This window comes from Pan troglodytes, chromosome 12 (assembly GCF_028858775.2).
Source record: "Pan troglodytes isolate AG18354 chromosome 12, NHGRI_mPanTro3-v2.0_pri, whole genome shotgun sequence".
Classification (NCBI taxonomy): Eukaryota; Metazoa; Chordata; class Mammalia; order Primates; family Hominidae; genus Pan; species Pan troglodytes.
In genome coordinates this window covers 53230139-53248708 of record NC_072410.2, presented here as the reverse complement: position 1 = coordinate 53248708, position 18570 = coordinate 53230139, and the positions used below count along the sequence as shown (strand labels likewise).

Here is an 18570-nt window from a genome sequence, read left to right as displayed (position 1 = left end):
TCATCAGTATGGCTGAGAGTAGAAGATGAGCATGTATGCAAAACAGAGAAAGAAAACCAGGCAAAAAACTTGACTGGTGTCCATAGTGGGCTGGAGGTGTGACAGACTACTTGCTTTTTGCGGGGTAAAACCAAATTTGTAGTTTGCCCAGGTTCTAGAGACACTGAACCCTGAGCCCTTTCCTCACTCAATATTCAAAAATGTTAAAAAAGGATGCAGTGGCCTTGATATAGAAGCTGTGTAACTGAATGTGCTAGAGGCTGAATGTTAAAATAAGCAGAATAGTCAAAGCCACCGTGGTAATATAACATACTTAGCACAATTCTGCAGGACACCGTGAAAGGACGGGGCTAAACGACCTGCTGAGCCTAGCTACTATTCTCATCAGCCCAGGGGCTGGCAGCTGCCTGACATTGTGGGCTGTGCCTTCCTTTATTCACTCTCAAAGAGTGGGTGTGGGGGGACTGGCTGGGAGTTGGCAGAGGTGCAGATGGAAGGCTATGGAGCCAGTCGTCTGGTGCCTGGGAGCTGGGACAGAAATGCAGGGTAATGGGGCCACCTAAAGGCTTCCAGCTTCTGGTTTTATTTCATTCATTTGTCAGATCTGTAAATACTCACTAAGTGAATACAGACAGTGTTGTTGGCACAGCTGATACAGGTGATGAATAAGACAGACGAGGCCCCTCCCTCAGAGAGTGACAGGATGAGGAAAGACAGACTATGTCCTGATAAGGGCTCTGAAGAAAAAGTGCCAGGGGATGTGACTGGGAGTGCCCGTGGGACCACACTGGGCCTTTCTGAGCAGACGGCATTTAAGCTGAGACCCACAGGTTGAATGACACAAGGGAACAAAGCTGAAGGGAAGGCTTTCCAAGCTGAGCACCAGCAAGTGCAAAGTCCCCAGGGTGGGAACAAGCTTAGCTTGTTGGAGGAAAGACAAGATGGAGGGGAAGAGCGCTCTCAGCTGAGATTAGAGGGGTAGGCAAGGGCCACACCACTTAGGGCCTTGCAGGTCGCAGTAAGCAGCCTGGATTTTATGCCCCCTCAGTGATATGAAAATTCACCAAAGCACAGAAGAGTTAACTGTCTGACTTATGTTTTCAACAGATGAGTCTGGTCTGACAGATCAGAAAGTAAATAACACACTCCTGGAGTTCTCTATTAAAATGTCTCATTTTAGTTGATCTTTCCACCGAAACCCAAGAGAGGTCTTGGCTTAATTGGTATTAAAGTGTATACCAGTAACATTTCAGCAGGAATCCACCGGGATGAAAGAAGCATGGAGGACCAGGAGACAGGAAAGATGACAAGAAGGCAGGCAGGATGGCAGCCAGCTGGCTCTGGTGGCCCCAGACGCATTTCCACAAGCTGAAGCCGATTTCCTGAGCCACCTGGGGCATGTGCCTGGCTCTTCAACCCTGATCCAGAGGACTCCTGTGACAGCTGCACAGGACAGTTACTTGCCTGAGGGCCCTCATCCTCTGCCCTGTGCAAAGAGGCCTTCTTCCTGGCTTCTGCAGCCCATGGGCTACCTAAGCAACAGCAAAGCAAGAACCTGAAGGGGTGTCAAAAGGAGAATGCCTCCATCACCTCTTTCCCTTGTCTGATCCCATGATTACCAAAACAGGGAGGAAAAGACAGTGAGCCTCAGCTGGAGTTTACAGCCCACACTTTTCTAACCTTCTATTCAAAATGAACTTGTCCAAGTACTGCCAGGCATACCTGAAAAATGCAAAGGAAAAAAGCGCCTCTATTTCATTCCTTTCTTCCCTTTTAACTACCCTGTATTGAATCATTCCTTAGTGGTTTTCGATATTTTTAAGCTACATCCAGGTCCAGTAAGCTATAAAGTTATACAGTACTACCTGATCAAGGCAAGTGTTTGCTTCTCCTTAGAGGGGTAAACAAATTTGTCTGAAAATAAAAAATAAAAACTGCCTTGGTACCCTAGCTGCAGTCTGTCTTAGTTAGTGATGGTGGGCAGACTTGGTAAAGGATATGAACATCGCAGTCACTTCCAATCTTGAAGCAAGCAATCAAATACCTTTAACATTTTGGGAGAGAAAAAAAACAAAGCCAGTCCTATCAGTTCAAGGTCAAGAGTTGGTAGGGGCAACAATGGGAAAAAAGGAAAAATGATCAGAAGCAAAACAACCGTCAACTGCTTCTAAGGAGCTGGAACAATTTGCTTTTGTGAAGAGACTGACAGATAAGAGAAAGGGCGGCTTCTCTTCCCCACACCACTCCTCCCACCAAAAAGAGTACAGAAGGAAGGCCGGAAGGAAAAACTTTGGCAACTTGAACTCCAACTGGGAAGCATCCAATCACTGTTCCAAAAGCTCTTTCAGAACACATCAACCACTTTCTACTTTTTAGACTGCTACTTAAAATTGAGATATGGTGGACTACAAGAGATATTCAAACTCCTGCAGTCCAACACACTTCGCTGATGAAGAACCAAGCCCAGAAGGTTTTCAGGTAGCGGCAGAGCCTGGAAGGGAACCCAGGTCTCCTGACTCACATTCCCTATTAATTATTATCCCATTCCCTAATTATCATTATGTGTTTTTATATTATAAAATAAAAAGGCATTATAGAAAAGAACTGAACAGAAGTCACCCACAATCCCATGATCACACTATCACCACTATTCATATTTTGATCACTTTATCATGTGCTTACAGCCTCCCCACCATTGTTAAAATCATATTGGACTAATGTTCTTTCCAATACAGAGGCCCCTCACGTCACCATTAACACAATCAAGGATGAAAAACTGAACATTGATATAATATGGAAATCAATTTGGTATAACCTGAACTGATTTTATCTTTGCTAAGGGCTGGTACCCTCCAGGACAAGTTTACTCCTCTTATTGAGACACAGTAAAAATATACAACAGCAGCCTATTATTAGGGCTTGGAATTCAGATCCTTTTCACGGGGTATTTAAGGCAGAACTTTCTACAAGGCCTGGGACATGCAAATCAAGCTGCTTAACCTCAGAACAGTTCTGTTCACCTACCTGGTGCATCAGGTACTTGAAGAGGAATGAAAGGATCAGACACGCTTAGAAGCGGGAGGCCAGAGTCCACAGTCTGCCCACCCTTCCTTTTTTCAGCTGGAGTTAGGTTGGAGGGGAAGGAGGAGTCAGGAGAGAAAAAAAGAGAAAAGCAATAACACCAAGTAAATCTAGGTAAGTTTACCCTCTATTAATGCAACAGTTCAAACTACAGAGTAAGTCTAAGCCTAGAATAAAAGTGGCTGTAGCTCAGTGAACAGCAAAGTATCTATGAGATACTCAATCTGGCCTTTTTTTTTTTTTTTTTTTTTTTTTTGAGATGAAGTCTCACTCGTGTCCACCAGGCTGGAGTGCAATGGCACAATCTCGGCTCACTGAAACCTCCGCCTCCCCGGTTCAAGCGATTCTCCCGCCTCAGCCTCCTGAGTCGCCAGGCGCCTGCCACCACGCACGGCTAATTTTTGTATTTTTAGTAAAGACAGGGTTTCACCATGTTGGTCAGGCTAGTCTTGAACTCCTGATCTCAGGTGATCCACCCACCTCAGCCTCCCAAAGTGCTGGGATTACAGGCATGAGCCACCGCACCCAGCTCAACCTGGTCCTTGTAACATATTATGAGATGCAATTAACAATAAAACCAGGGTATTCATATGTCTGAAATTCCACTCCTTTCTTGGATATACTGCAGTCTACAGTATCTCTTTCAGAATGTCGAGAGGAGGTAATGTCCATATCACACATTTTAGCACATAAACAGATATAACACTATCTGTTTTGTAATCTAGCATGTGTATAGGTACTTCCTATGTATCTATCACCCTCTTGAGGCCCTTTAAGGACTAAGTCCTACTGTATCACCATAATGTCTAATATAGTGATAGGCAGACACACAGAAAGGGGCAGAAATAGACTTCTTGCCTATTCCAAGGTTAGACAAGCCCTAATCTCTGTACTATACTTAACATACTATTGGCATTCATTCTATATTTAGCAAAATATAGATTTACAGAACTCTATACACCCTATGGAATAACAGAGCTTACGTGGTCTCAGAATTTTCTGGCACAATTTTCTTATTTCCCCATAAAAGAAAATGAAGCCTAAACGTTAAAGACTAGCCAGAGGTAGGATCAGAAGCCAGGTTTCTTGGTTTCCACTTTATCATTCTTTTTATTTTTTTTCTCCAAGAGACTGAGGTCTTGCTATGTTAACTAGGCTGGACTTAAACTCCTGGGCTCAAGCGATCCTCCCACCTCAGCCTCCCTAGTAGCTAGGATTACAGGCATGCACCACCACATGCAGCTTTACATTATCATTCTTTTTTTTTTTTTTTTTTTTGAGATGGAGTCTTGCTCTGTTGCCCAAGCTGGAGTACAGTGGTGCAATTTTGGCTCACTGCAAGCTCCGCCTCCCAGGTTCAAGCAATTCTCTGCCTCAGCCTCCCGAGTAGCTGGGATTACAGGCACCTACCACCACACCTGGCTAATTTTTGTATTTTTAGTAGAGACGGGGTTTTACCATGTTGGCCAGGCTGGTCTTGAACTCCTGACCTTGTGATCCAACTGCCTCGGCCTCCCAAAGTGCTGGGATTACAGGCGTGAGCCACCGTGCCCGGCCATACATAATCATTCTTTACTTTGCATTTCAGTATTCAGTTTGTTTGTTAATTAAAATCTCATTTTGTTTGTCAGCTGTCTTTCTAGAAAAAAAAAGCCTCATTTTGTTTCTATAAAGTGGGTTTTTAAAAAACGTTTTATTTTGAAGTAATACAGAACCACAAGAAGTTCCTGCACATACAGTCCTGTGAACCCTTCAACCAGCTTCCCCCAGTGGTGATGTCTTATATAAACTGTAGCCTGAGATCACCGACTCCAGCACAGTACTGCGGCCCTAGGCTCCTCAGTGCTCACCAGTTGTTACGTGGCCCTATTTGTGCATGTGTCTACTGTTCTTTTCTTCTCCCCTCAGTGCCGATGTCACCCATACCTCTGGCTCTGGGACCCCACCCACACCCTCTGCTCTGTTCTCCCTCCACCCCACCCCACCCCACCCCACTCATGTCTCTCTGCCTCTTTTCATCTCGCTCCCTGGACATCCCTGTCTTTCTCAATGACCCCTGAATCCCTCCTTCTCAGCCTGAGTGGTGCTGGGTTGAATTTGGAAATCATGGGGCTCAGCATCCCCTCTACTAATCCCCTTGGCCTGGGCCATCAAATGTGGGACATTTCTTTTCATCTCTCTTGGCCTCAGTGTTCTGTCTGTAAAACAGGCTTGTGGAGGAGTCAAAGTGCTGGGCATGTGTGGGCATCACTGGCAGCATCTCTGTGGGCAACTGGCTCTGATTTCCTTCTTTCCCTGTCTTGGACTTTACCTGTCTCTGAATCTTGGTCTCTCTCCAGTTCTGCCTCTGGCATGAGGAGGATGCTCTGGGGTCTACTGGGCAGCTGTGATGACATGGGAGAGTTTCCACCCCACCCACCTCTATTCCACATTTCTCGTAGTCAGTGGCTGACCGGGCCTCTTTCTCCCCACCTCCCCTGCCCCCGAGAGCCCAGTGCCCCAGTCCCTTGCCCTCGCCTACTCAGTACCCAGCATCTCTTGAATAGACTCTGCCACTGTCACAGCAGCCACCTCTGCCACCCTTAATGCTACCTCCTCAGGGCAAGCAAGATATAGTCTGAGAGGCATGATAAAGTGGAAGGCAAAGGTGGGATTGCTGGATGGACCGGCGACCTTTCCAGTCCCTGGAATCTGGCCACCTCCTTTACATCCTGGCTTCAAAGACATACGGCACCTGCTTTCACTCCAGAGGCCCTTGAAATGTGGGAACCCAGTGCCCCAGGCCCAGATATGGAGGTGGTGGCATGTGTGATGCTTACCATTCCTCAGGTGTGCAGGAACTTCCCAGCCCCAGCTCAACTAGACGGGTAATAGGCAAGGGCCAATAGGGACAGACTGGGGTGTTAATGCCCAGATGTGGCAGAAGGGAATGGGGAGGTGCAGTGGCATCCCCTTAGTGGGTAACCTCCTCCATCATCTCCACAGCCATGTCCTACCCAGTGGCCGGTCAGCCCCAGTGTGCCAGCAGCTGCTATCAGACCCAGCTCAGTGACTGGCACACTGAACTCTCAGGACTGTGAGTATCTGCCCTCTTCATCTCCAGGCCTGCCCTGGGAAGTGGGGATGGGATGGAAGGTCACCTCCAACCCCCACTGACACACTACTAACCCCACTGTTCTTTGGACTCTGAATTCCCACTCTCTAACCCTCAGCCCTTCCTTGGACTTCCAACACTCCTTGGGATCCTAATCTCACACCTTCCAACACTCAACTTCTTGGACCTTCAACCTTCTTCTAGGACCCCCAACTCCTCATTCAAACCGTATTTCTCAACCTTTAAAGCACTCCCTTCTGGGGCCCCTAGTTCCCTCTGGGACTTTCACTTCCCCCAACCTGTGTGTATAGTTCTTTGCAACTTGATTCTCCGTATAGATTAGAATGAGCACCACTGCAATCATGATACAGAACTGTTCCATGAAACCAAAGACCTCCTCATTCTACTCCTTTGTAGTCACACCCACCACTTATTCCTGTTACTATTCTTTGGAAACCACTATTCTGTTCTCAGTCTCTATAATTTTGTTATTAAAGTGGGTTTTAAACTAAGTTTCTTTAAAGGTAGAAGGAGGAAAAGAAGGATAAAATAACTGCTTTTAAGTCCCTGAAATATTTTAAAATGACACAATGAAACATATTTAAAAGAAAAAAAGCAAACTGCAAAACTGAATATACGGTGTAAGTCATATTTGAAAAAAATTTATATGCAGAAATAAAATTCTAGATACAAATACTGTAAAATGTCAGCAAATGCTCTTCTCTCAAGGTGGGGTTATAAGATTTTATTTTCTTTACTTTGGGCCTTATTCATTTCTCCACATTTTTATAAATGAACATGTGTAAATTATACACAGGAAAACATATGAAAAAAAAGAGGCACCATGTGAAGTTTTAAATGTTTGCCTGTTTCTCCTCCAATCTATAGACACAGTCTGTCATTTTTGCAGCTTTTACCATACAAATGTTTAATATAGCCCCGTGCCATCCTCCCGAACCCATTATGACATTTCCTGCTTAGTTTCTCCTTTGATCAATCAGAAGGTTTAAAATCTGTAAACAGTCTGAGTTCAGTTAGAAAATTTATAGAAAATGATGTCATCCTGCCCTTTGTACAAACGAGAGCAAATGAGTTCCTGGGATCTAGACGTAATTTTCTTTCATTTGTAAAGAATGAAGGTGTCACAGAAAAGAAACATTTACACTGCAAACAACAGAGAGGGGAAAATATCAAATGTTGATAGAAAAAGACCAGATAAACTGAGGAAACTATGAAGACACTTTTTAATGTTTGTAAAAGCTTAGTGTTGCTGGTTTATGAGATTCCTGAGATGTGGTTATAACTACAGTTTTTGAGCTGGGCTACAGGTACAAATCTCTATTCTGTCATTCTCCAGCTGTGCCCTTGGGCAGGTGGTCTTTGTGAGGATCACCTGCGATAATGAGCAAGAAAAGTGCTTACCCAGTGGGTTTAACATGCCTCAAGTGCTTGATACATGTTCAATGTTATTACTGTCATAACTTTACTCAAATATGTGTTTGTAGCTGTGCCTTTAAGTCCCTTAAAAAAAAAAATATATATATATATATATATATATATATATATATATATACACACACACACACACACACAACCATTTGCAGCCTTCGGAGTAAATATAAAGTAGTGGAAAGGCAGAAACAAAAACAAAATAAACCTCATTAAAAAACAGCTCATACAAACAGTGAAACATAACCATGTGTAACAGATGAAAACTAGGCATTAAAACTGGGGTTGGTAGGGTGAGTAGATGGAAAATGATCAGGGACCTCGATTGTTAACGCTGCTGAATCCAAGGTCCTAAGCTTTGGCACAAAGCAACTCTTCTTATTCATTCAACACGTCTGTATGGAGCCAAACATTGTGCCAAATTCTGGGATTCGGCAGCAAAGAAGACTCTCAGGGCTTATTCTGTGACCCTCTTTCCAGACAAACTATATCCTACCCAGGTCCATGGCTAATCATCATTTTGATGTTCTATTTCAAAGACAACAGTCAATGCTTTACACATTTGAAATGTTTGGTCAACTATGTGGCACATCAAACTTCAAGCAGCATGAACTGGTTTTAGAACATTTTCAAATTTCACCAAAATATCAATATACTTATACAATTTACACAAACAAAGCTAAAAGTGAAACAAAAATTTTTAACTACTTAATGATGAAAAGCATAACTCCAAAATAATAATGAGAATATCATACGAATATTTATGAGCTATGGTTAAGCTCCACAAAACCCCCTTTTTTTTTTTTTTACTAGGGAAATACACACTCATTAGAAAGCATTCTTAATAAACGGTGTAATCTTCAAAGGTTGAAGCGAGTCAACCGGAGAAAGAGGAAGGAGGACATTGGAATATTTTCACATGACAAAGCCTCCCTGAAGATTATAATTAGCCTCCCTCCCCACTTTTGTGCTGGGTGAAAATGACTGTCAAATTGTGAAGAAAAACTCACAGCCCAAGTACTTTATTTTTTAAAAAAGAATTTTAAAATATGTTACTATGTGTTCCTCTTAATATCACCAAATATAAGAAAAACAAGAAAATGGCCAGGCGAGGTGGCTCACGCCTGTAATCCCAGCATTTGGGAGGCCGAGGTGGGTGGATCACCTGAGGTCACGAATTTGAGACCAGCCTGGCCAATATGGTGAAACCCCATCTCTACTAAAAATACAAAACATTAGCTGGGCACGGTGGCGTGCACCTGTTGTCCCAGCTGCTTGGGAGGCTGAGACAGGAGAATTGCTTGAACCCAGGAGGCGGAGGTTGCGGTGAACAGAGATCCCACCACTGCACTCCAGCCTAGGCAACAGAGCAAGACACCATCTCACACAAACAAACAAACAGGAAAATGTAATAAAGATAAAAGCAAAAGGTAAAGAATACAAAAGAAAACAGAAGATTTTATAAATCTAAGTGTTGTCTCTGAAAATATAATAAAACATCCAACCTCTGGCTAGAGTTACCAAGAAAAAGAGGAACACAAATACATACAATTAAAATTAATGTACACAGATATTAAAAGATATATACATATTGTTGTACTTTAATGAAAAATTTTAAAACTGCAGATGATTTTCTAGGAAAAGATAATATGTGACATATGAAGAATGCTTACAAAATGAATCTAAAAGGCAAAGGACACAAACAATACAATCTCAAGGAAATAAAAATGGGTCAGTAAATAAGGTTCTCTGGCTGGGTGCAGTGGCTCACGTCTGTAATCCCAGCACTTTGGGAGGCTGAGGCGGGAGGATCACCTGAGGTCAGGAGTTCAAGACCAGCCTGACCAACATGGAGAAACCCTGTCTCTACTAAAAGTACAAAATTAGCCTGGTGTGGTGGTGCATGCTTGTAATCTCAGCTACTTGGGAGGCTGAGGCAGGAGAATCGCTTGAACCTGGGAGGCAGAGGTTGCGGTGAGCCAAGATTGCGCCATTGCACTCCAGCCTGGGCAACAAGAGCAGAACTGTCTCAAAAAATAAATAAATAAAATAAAAATAAGGTTCTCTGTCTACAGTCTTTGGTCTGGGCTGTGCTGGCTGGGTGGAGAAATGGCAGGGAAAATGACTCTCATTCACTATTAATCGAAACAAAATTTATATAGCTTTCTTGGACTACAACTTGAAAATATGTATAAAAAACCTTAAAATATACATACTTTTGATTTAGCACATAGTCTCTTAGAAGTTATCTTAGAGAAACTGTAAAGGATATAAACAAAAATTTAGCTTTAAGAATATTTACATGGTGAAAAATTGGTAACAATGTAAATATTCATAAAAGGGGATATTATATAAATGTTACCATACTTCCATGAACAATCATATTGTAGATTAATATTTATTGACGTGGAAACTGCTAATTTCCAGAGGACATTTAAAAATGAATGACAAACTGGGCCACAGACAGCCCTTCAGTATAGTTTACAGCAAAGACTGCACAGGCCATATTGGTCATAGTGCAATGAAAACATAACCTGAGTAACTTTTGATTAAAGAAAAAATTGAAACTTCTATTTAAAAATATCCAGATAATAAGAATAAGAGAGTATTACATATCAAATATTATTAAATGACAACATTCTATTCAGAAATAAATTTATGAGGTTAGAAAAACTACTAACATTCCTAAAGAAAGCAGGCAGAAAGAATATATGATAAGGTTAAAAGTAGAAACTAATCAGTATAATTAAAAAGATCACTTTTAGAAGCATGCCAAATTCTATATCTTGTAAAGAATACTTACAAAAGCTCACATTCATTGCTGAAGTGTTTATAACAGTAAATACTGGAATAAAGTTAATGTTAAAAAAGATGCAATTGGTTAAATACACTAGGATATATCATACCTCTGGTGTATCCTAGAAGTTTTGTTTTTGTTTTTGTTTTTTTTGAGACAGGATCTCACTCTGTTGCCCAGGCTAGAAAGCAGTGTTGTGACCTCAGCTCACTGCAACCTCTGCCTCCTGGGGTCAAGGGATCCTCCCACCTGAGCCACCTGAGTAGCTGGGGCTACAGGTGTGCGCCACCATGCCTGGCTAATTTTTGTATTTTTTGGCAGAGATGAGGTTTCACCATGTTGGCCAGGCTGGTCTCAAACTCTTGACCTTAAGCGATCTGCCCACCTCGGCCTCTCAAAGTGCTGGGATTACAGGCGTGAGCCACCGCACCTGTAATAATTTTTAAAAATTATACTTTAACAAAATTAGCTGGGCATGGTGGCACATGCCTGTGATCCCAGCTATTTGGGAGGCTGAGGCAGGAGAATCGTTTGAACCTGGAAGGTGGAGGTTGCAGTGAGCCAAGATTGCACCATTGCACTCCAGCCCCGGCAACAAGAGCGAAACTCCGTCTAAAAAAAAAAAAAAAAAATTATATTTTAGGAGCTTCTTTAATGATGTAGGAGATATGTGCCAGGTTCATTAAGTGAAAAAATTAGGCTTCAAAATATGACTATAAAGATGCATATCAGGTTGGGTGTGGTAGCTCATGCCTGTAATCCCAGCACTTTGGGAGGCCGAACGAAGCAGGCAGATCACTTGAGCTCAGGAGTTCGAGACTAGCATGGCCAACATGGTGAAACTCCATCTCTACTAAAACTACAAACATTAGCCGGCCATAGTGGCATACACCGGTAGTCCTAGCTACTTGAGAGGCTTGAGGCATGAGAATTGCTTGAACCTGGGAGGCAGAGTTTGCAGTGAGCCGAGACTGTGCCACTGCACTCCAGCCTGGGCGACAGAATGAGACTCCATCTCAAAAAAAAAAAAAAAAAAAAAAAAAAAAAAAAAAAAAAAAAAGATGCATATCAGAGTCTCAGAGTCTTAAGCAGGGGGCCAAAGAGTGTACAAAATTGTGGTCATATGGCCGGGCATGCTGGCTCACGCCTGTAATCCCAGCACTTTCGGAGGCCAAGGCAGGCAGATCACCTGAGATCAGGAGTTCAAGACCAGCCTGGCCAACATGGTGACATCCCGTCTCTACAAACATACAAAAATTAGCTGGGCATGATGGCAGGTGCCTGTAATCCTAGCTACTCTGGAGGCTGAGGCGGGAGAATCACTTGAACCCAGGAGGCGGCGGTTGCAGTGAGCCAAGATTGAGCCATTGCACTCCAGCCTGGGCAACAGAGCGAGACTCCATCTCAAAAAATAAAATTGTGGTCATGTGTATTCTGGTCAGGGAGACCTATAACTTTCATTAGATTCACAAAGATATCTGTGACTCTCAAAAGGTTAAATGCCTCTAACAGATATCAAGATAGTATCCCTAGACTATCTCTTGGTCGTGAGGTCATGGAGAATTTTAACTTTCTTCTCTATAAATTACTAACTTTTATATAATCAAAATGTATAATTTTTTATTAATAGAAGGGAAAAGTTTGTCTCTTATGATTGCTTCTATACTTTTAACAAAGTCTCATTAAAAAATACCTCCCTCCTTCTCCCCAACAGCGTGCGTGCGTGCGCGCACACACACCCACACACACACACACAGTTTAGAGGAGTGTTAGCTATAACAGAACATTTAATTTTTAAAATTCTTCAAGTAATCTCAGAAACCTAAGAAATTACAAGCAATGAACACTGGGTGTTTCTTAAATCTAGAAATATTTGTTTAAGACGTGCCTGTGGACTAGAGCGAACAAGTCCTGCATGTTACTGCCAGACTGTCCTGCCACTTTAATTCAAAGTGGTTCTAGATCTTTATCCCTTTTTGATCAGAAAGCTTTTGAATTAAAAAAAAGTAAGTTTTAAATTAAATAGACCATGAAAAACATATATATATATACACATATATATACACATATATATACACATATATATGTGTGTGTATATATATATATATACACACACATATATATATACACACACACGGTACTGCCAGGATTTGGATTTCACTGGCATGCTAGAGTTATCTGTGGAGTAAAAAACAGTGTGAAGGTAACAACAGTGAACCTCACGTTCCAGGTATTTGCCATACTAACCAGTTCCAGCAGAAAATGAGGTCGTAGCAAAAGCATCACCTTGGGTTGATTGAAAGCCTGGGATCAAACTCTCAGCTGAGCCTCCAAGCTTCTCGGGATGTTTGCCTGGAGAGACAAAACACCACTCAGTTCATTCTAGCAGAATCTTGCGAGGCACACACACATGGCAGAGGTAAGGGGCATTCTCTGAACTGACTTCTGGACTTGACTACTTTTACTGCATTATGGCGACACATTCAAAGGTCCTTGCCTAGTCATTGCAATAACTGAGAGAACGGCTGAGAAAAAAAAGGAAATTGTTAAGAATCAAAAGAGAGCATGTCATCAGTTTTGCAAGATGAAAAGCGTTCTGGAGATTGGTTGGTTGCACAACAGTGTGAATGTACTTAACACTACGGAACTGCACATTTAATGCCTCCCGCCCTCACTTGTAATCTATTCACTTTATACAGCTCTAATGAGTTTGATGATCTGCTTTCCATGTTGGAAGCAGTTTAGGAGAGCAAATGAGAAGAGGGAGTGGTGGAGATGGCAATAATGAGACGTTATGAGGGACAAGCATAATGACAGTAGCTTAATGTGAAAGCTGACAGCTGAACAGTAAGAAAAGGGAGAGGAAATTATTAAAACTCAGGGGCTAGTTATTTGGGTACAAAAATACTACAATTTTCAGTAGTCTATAGAGGTATTTCTATTTACAGTCCAGAATAACAACTGGTATACATAACAATGAAACAAAGTTGCCAAAAAAGTTAAGTACTATGCCCTATCTTCTGTTTAAAAAAGCAAGAAAGTAATAGGAATTTTTTTCAACAGACAGGGTCTCACTCTGTCACCCAGGCTAGAGTGCAGTGGTAAATTCATAGCCCACTGCAGCCTCGACCTCTTGGGCTCAAGTGATCCTTCCACCTCAGCCTCCCAAGTAGCTGGGACTACAGATGTGTGCCAGGATGCCCAGCTAATTTTTTAAATTTTTTGTAGAGATAGGATCTTGGCATGTTGCCCAGGCTGGTCTTGAACTCCTGGGCTCAAGTGATTCTCTTGCCTCAGCCTCCCAAAGTACTGGGTTACAGGCGTGAGCCACCACACCTGGATTGGAGTTTTAAAAGATTTCTATAAAATGATAGTTAAAGCCAAAATGTTTGGCCAATAGTTCATACCACTCAATTGGTTCTCATCATTGCTTTATCCTGCGCCCTTATCTACATTGAGAGTACTTTTTATTAGAGTACTCTCTAACATTATTAGAATTACTAGAATTATGCATATTAGAATTTGTTCCAAAGTGTGTGCATGTGCCTCTGTGTGTGTGTGTGTGTGTGTGTGTGTGTGTGTCCTGCCTTCCAAAGTAGACTGTTCTTCAGGCAGAAGTATATCTTCTATGTATTTAATCATCTTTCTGTGTAGTACAGTAATACAGAACTCTGACTATAGTGAAAGAAAGATTCAGTGTCCATGTGAAGGCACATTCATGGACAAGCAGTGGCAACTTTCTGGGACAGTAAACCAACCTAGGATGACAGAACCATCACACTCCTCCAAGGAGGGACCATGCCTGATGCTGTTATCCTGGACTATGTCACAAACCTTTTCTACAAGTTTCTTCCCTAAGCATCACACTCTCCTTGCTACCACCCACAATAGATCAGGATTTCCTGAAGATGAGGACTTCAGGGCCCATGGTAAAAATAAAAACTGACTTGTATGCATACTTTGAAATCAAGCCTTATGCAAAGGCCCAAGCCTACATTTCCACATGCATACCCTTCTAGAGTTACGATTCTTTCTCATTCCTGGTTATTTCTTAGCACAGAGAATCTATAATCAAGAAGCACAAAAAAAGACACAGCTTACTCACCTTCCCCCAGCTTGGCAAAGTCCTTGTTTAGCAGTTCTTCAGCTGTGAGTTTGGAGAAATTATCGTCATCAAAGGGATTCCACGTAGACCCTTCTGAAGGATTATAAACGTTTTGTTGAGAGGTCCGAGGAGAGCCTGATGGAGTGGTGGTTGCAGACCTAGGTAGGTTCCCACCCCCACGAAACAAAAAGATATAAAAGTTGAACAAAACAAAAAGGGTCAACTTATTTTCTCTGTTTCAGGATCAAATTATTTTCTGGGTCAAACCATCATTTTCCACCACAGTATTTTTTTTTTTTTTTTTTTTGAGTCAGAGTTTTGCTCTTTCACCCACGTTGGAGCACAATGGCGTGATCTCGACTCACTGCAACCTCCGTCTCCCAGGTTCAAGCGATTCTCCTGCCTCAGCCTCCCGAGTAGCTGGGATTACAGGCGCATGCCACCACGCCTGGCTAATTTTTGTATTTTTAGTAGAGACAAGGTTTCAACATGTTGGCCAGGCTGGTCTTGAACTCCTGACCTCAGGTGATCCACCTGCCTTGGCCTCCCAAAGTGCTAGGATTACAGGCGTGAGCCACTGCATCCAGCCCACAGTGTTTTCCTAAAAGGGCTTTCCACAGCACCTGAAGAATTTCCACAGATACCCATTCCACTTTGTGAAATGAATGTCTCCTTTCCTTCATGACTCACTACCTCCCACTACTTCCTTAATCTCTTGCTTAAGTTTTCAGTCTTATCTGCAAGTTGTTTCAGTTCAGGATCTAAAAGCAACCTGTTCTTAGACTTGTGTATCTTGTGGTGACCACCATAACATCCACAATAACTGACCTCTGGAAGGGCAGGAAAGAGGTCTATTTAGGCTGCCTCTCATCTCTCAGGATCCAGCATGCATAGAGTTAAGGGCCACCATCACAATTAAAAAGAAATAAAGACAGTTACCACTACTTTGTGCATCTAAGTATCATTATATAATTTTCTTATAAAGTCTCTCTTAACTTCATTGAAAGATTTTAACTTTAGAGTGTATGGTTCCAAGACAGTTAAGGGTCTGAAACTGCATTTACTCAACACTCATCAAAATCTACTTGTCAGGCACAGAACCAGTCACTGGATTTCCAAAGGTTGACTAAGACATGGTCATTGTCTTGGAGAACTCACAAACCAGTTTGGTCAGACATACAAATAATTAACGACAATACAATGTCATATAAGCTCAAAAAAATGTTCAGACAAAAATTATACATCATATCAGAGGAAGGGTCAAGGAAAAGTCAACCTCTGACATGGATCTTGATGAATAAATGAACATTCCCTAGGTGGGCAAGGAGGAGCATAGCAGTCCCAGGAGAGGGCATAGGAGGAACAAAGGGCTGGGGAAGGTGAAGAGTAGCAAGTCTGCCTGTGAAACACAACAGGCCCTGCTATGTTAAGCAGTGTGCTCAGCTATCATGAGGAGCCAGTGAAAGACTTTTCAGCGTGGAGAGACTCGGTCAGATCGACAGTTCAGAAAACACACTGTAGAGCATGGAACAGGTGAGAGAATGAGAACAGTGGGCCAAGTAGGAAAAGATTTCTTAAGATTAGTATGGCCCATGCACTAAAGACAAATTCACAGCTGCTCATTAAACACAAGTACATGCAAGATGAAATGAGCCAGAAAAATAAACAAACCAGAAAAATAAACAAACACAAGTACACACCACTATATTTGCATTACACACATCTACACACTTATGCAAAGAATCACACACTAACAGCCGCAGGCAGACTTTGCCCACAGAGGTAAGAACAACAAAGAGGAAGCACCACATACTTGGACTTATTGAGACTGGCCTCAGCTGCAGCTGCCTGGAGCAGCTGGGTTGATTTGCTGGCAGGGACCCCAAAGACTGCACTGTGGGTTACGTCACTGAGAATACGCCTGTGCCCAGCACGTTGGGTTTTGGGGGATGAGGGTGGAGTGAGAGATCCAACTTTCTGCCCCTGGACGGCAGGAGGTGGGGTTGTCTGAACCTTTGGCTGTTGTCTTACTGGGGCTTGAATCTGCTAGGAAGAGAGATGGAAAGTGTTTCATTAAATTAAAAAAGTTAAAGGAAAAACAAACAGATAAGTGTAACAACAACAACAAAAAATGCCACATAAGCACTAACATGAAACTCACATGGCTAAGTTTATCAATAATGCCCAGAAAGAAAAATCCAGGCTTTGACAATCTGTGCTGCAACTTTGAGACTGATAACAGTATGGTATTTGCCTGATACACATAAATTTCAATCTTCATCAGCGATAATATACAGGGTAACCATATGTTAACCATATTCAGCTCAAAGCATAAGAATGCAGAAGCTATTCCAGCTGTAAAGATCTAGAATTTATCATAAAGGACCACTTTCTATTTCTGGAGTCACATACAAACTCATTCAGAATGCTTTCAAAGGGCAAGCAATAGATCCTATCACTACAGGTAAAGGCCAATGAAGACGTATCTCCAGCGAAACACATTTAAGCTGAATGATTTCTGCTAAGAGATCCCTCACTCTCTGCCATAGCGAGACCACAGGTTGGGAGTGAGTCAGAGAAAATTCTACTGTGATTAATAAATGTTACTGCTTGTTTGTTTTGAACTTTTATTTTAGGTTCGGGGGTACATGTGCAGGTTTGTTATACAGGTCAACAGGCAAACTCGTGTCACGGGGGTTTGTTGTACAGATTATTTTGTCACCAAGGTACTAAGCCTAGTACACAAGAGTTATTTTTTCTGATCCTCTCCCTCCTCCCACCCTCCACCTTCAAGGAGGCCCCAGCGTCTGTTGTTTCCCTCTTTGCGTCCATGAGTTCTCATCATGTAGCTCTCATTTGTAAGTGAGTGCATGTGCTATTTGGTTTTCTATTCCTCCAATAGTTTGCTAAGGATAATGGCCTCCAGCTCCAACCATGTTCTTGCAAAGCCTCCATCCTCCTTCTTTTTTACGGCTGCATAGTATTCCATGGTATATATGTACCACATTTTCTTTATCCAATCTCCCATTGATGGGCATTTAGGTTGATTCCATGTCTTTGCTGTTATGAATAGTGCTGCAATGAACATACACATGCATGTGTCTTTATGGCAGAACAATTTATATTCCTTTGAGTATACACCCAGTAATGGGATTGCTGGGTTGAATAGTAGTTCTCTTTTTAGCTCTGTGAAGAATCGCCACACTGCTTTCCACAATGGTTGAACTAACTTATACTCCCATCAAGAATGTATAAGCATTCCCTTTTCTGTTTTGTTGTTAAGGCTCTTTATTTCACTGATGGGATGGGTATATAAGATCCTATTTCTGTGGCAACTCCTAAGAAAATATGTAGCATTAGTTTAGTGGGATTAACTTGTTTCAATCTTCAGTTTGGACATAATATTGAAGAACTGGCAGAGAATATAAGAAGAAGAAAGAAAAAAAAGGTCCTGATGATGACTGAGCTAATAATACAAGGACTCTTGTGATGTGGGCCATTTTCAAAACAGGCCAAACTGCCACCACAGAACAACATACAGGTGAGAATATCCTTGTGACCACATGAGTGGTCCTTAAGCATAAGTCACCTATATCAAGGAAAATGAACAAAAAATGTTAAGAAAGCCACCCAACCCCTTTCCTTTACACTATCAACCTAGAGATAAAATAACTTTGGATATAAAATGCCCCAGGTATTTCACCATCCCTTCCCTCCAGTCCCTCTTCTCAGATTAGAGTTGCTGCTCCATGCTGCAACTCAGCTCAGCTGCAGTCTCAGTGTCTACAAAGGCAGGCCCTGAGACAGTTTAAGGAAACTAGACTATCCAGCTACCTGGGTCAGGATGCTTCTAGCTTGGGATATTGACTGCCTTCATCTTGTCCTCAGGACTTGGAAAATTTATTAAGGTAGACTATGTGCACATGTCAGTATTCCATCCACTTAACCAACAGGCTGAATGTTACAATATAAGGTTCTAATATCAATCAGAGGTTAGAAGGGTAACAAAGCTGCCCTGCTGAAGGAGAGGCAGAGTGCTCTGTG

The 18570-nt window shown here is 42.2% G+C and overlaps 1 protein-coding gene across 20 annotated transcripts in view; it reads right to left on the bottom strand.

Annotated features, from left to right (window-relative positions):
* The window catches only part of AAK1 (AP2 associated kinase 1), a 186017-nt gene that overhangs the window by 34909 nt on the left and 132538 nt on the right, over positions 1–18570 (bottom strand). For 9 of the 20 annotated variants that reach the window (XM_063789756.1, XM_016948673.4, XM_054678471.2 and 6 more), the window contains exons 14-17: positions 16340–16572; positions 14527–14684; positions 12669–12773; positions 3025–3120 (exon numbers count right to left, since the gene is read on the bottom strand). In XM_063789756.1, coding sequence (XP_063645826.1) covers positions 3025–3120; positions 12669–12773; positions 14527–14684; positions 16340–16572 — 592 coding nt within the window. The remainder of the gene's footprint in view (positions 1–3024; positions 3121–12668; positions 12774–14526; positions 14685–16339; positions 16573–18570) is intronic. The other 11 variants (XM_016948675.4, XM_063789758.1, XM_054678472.2 and 8 more) reach the window with 3 other exon arrangements.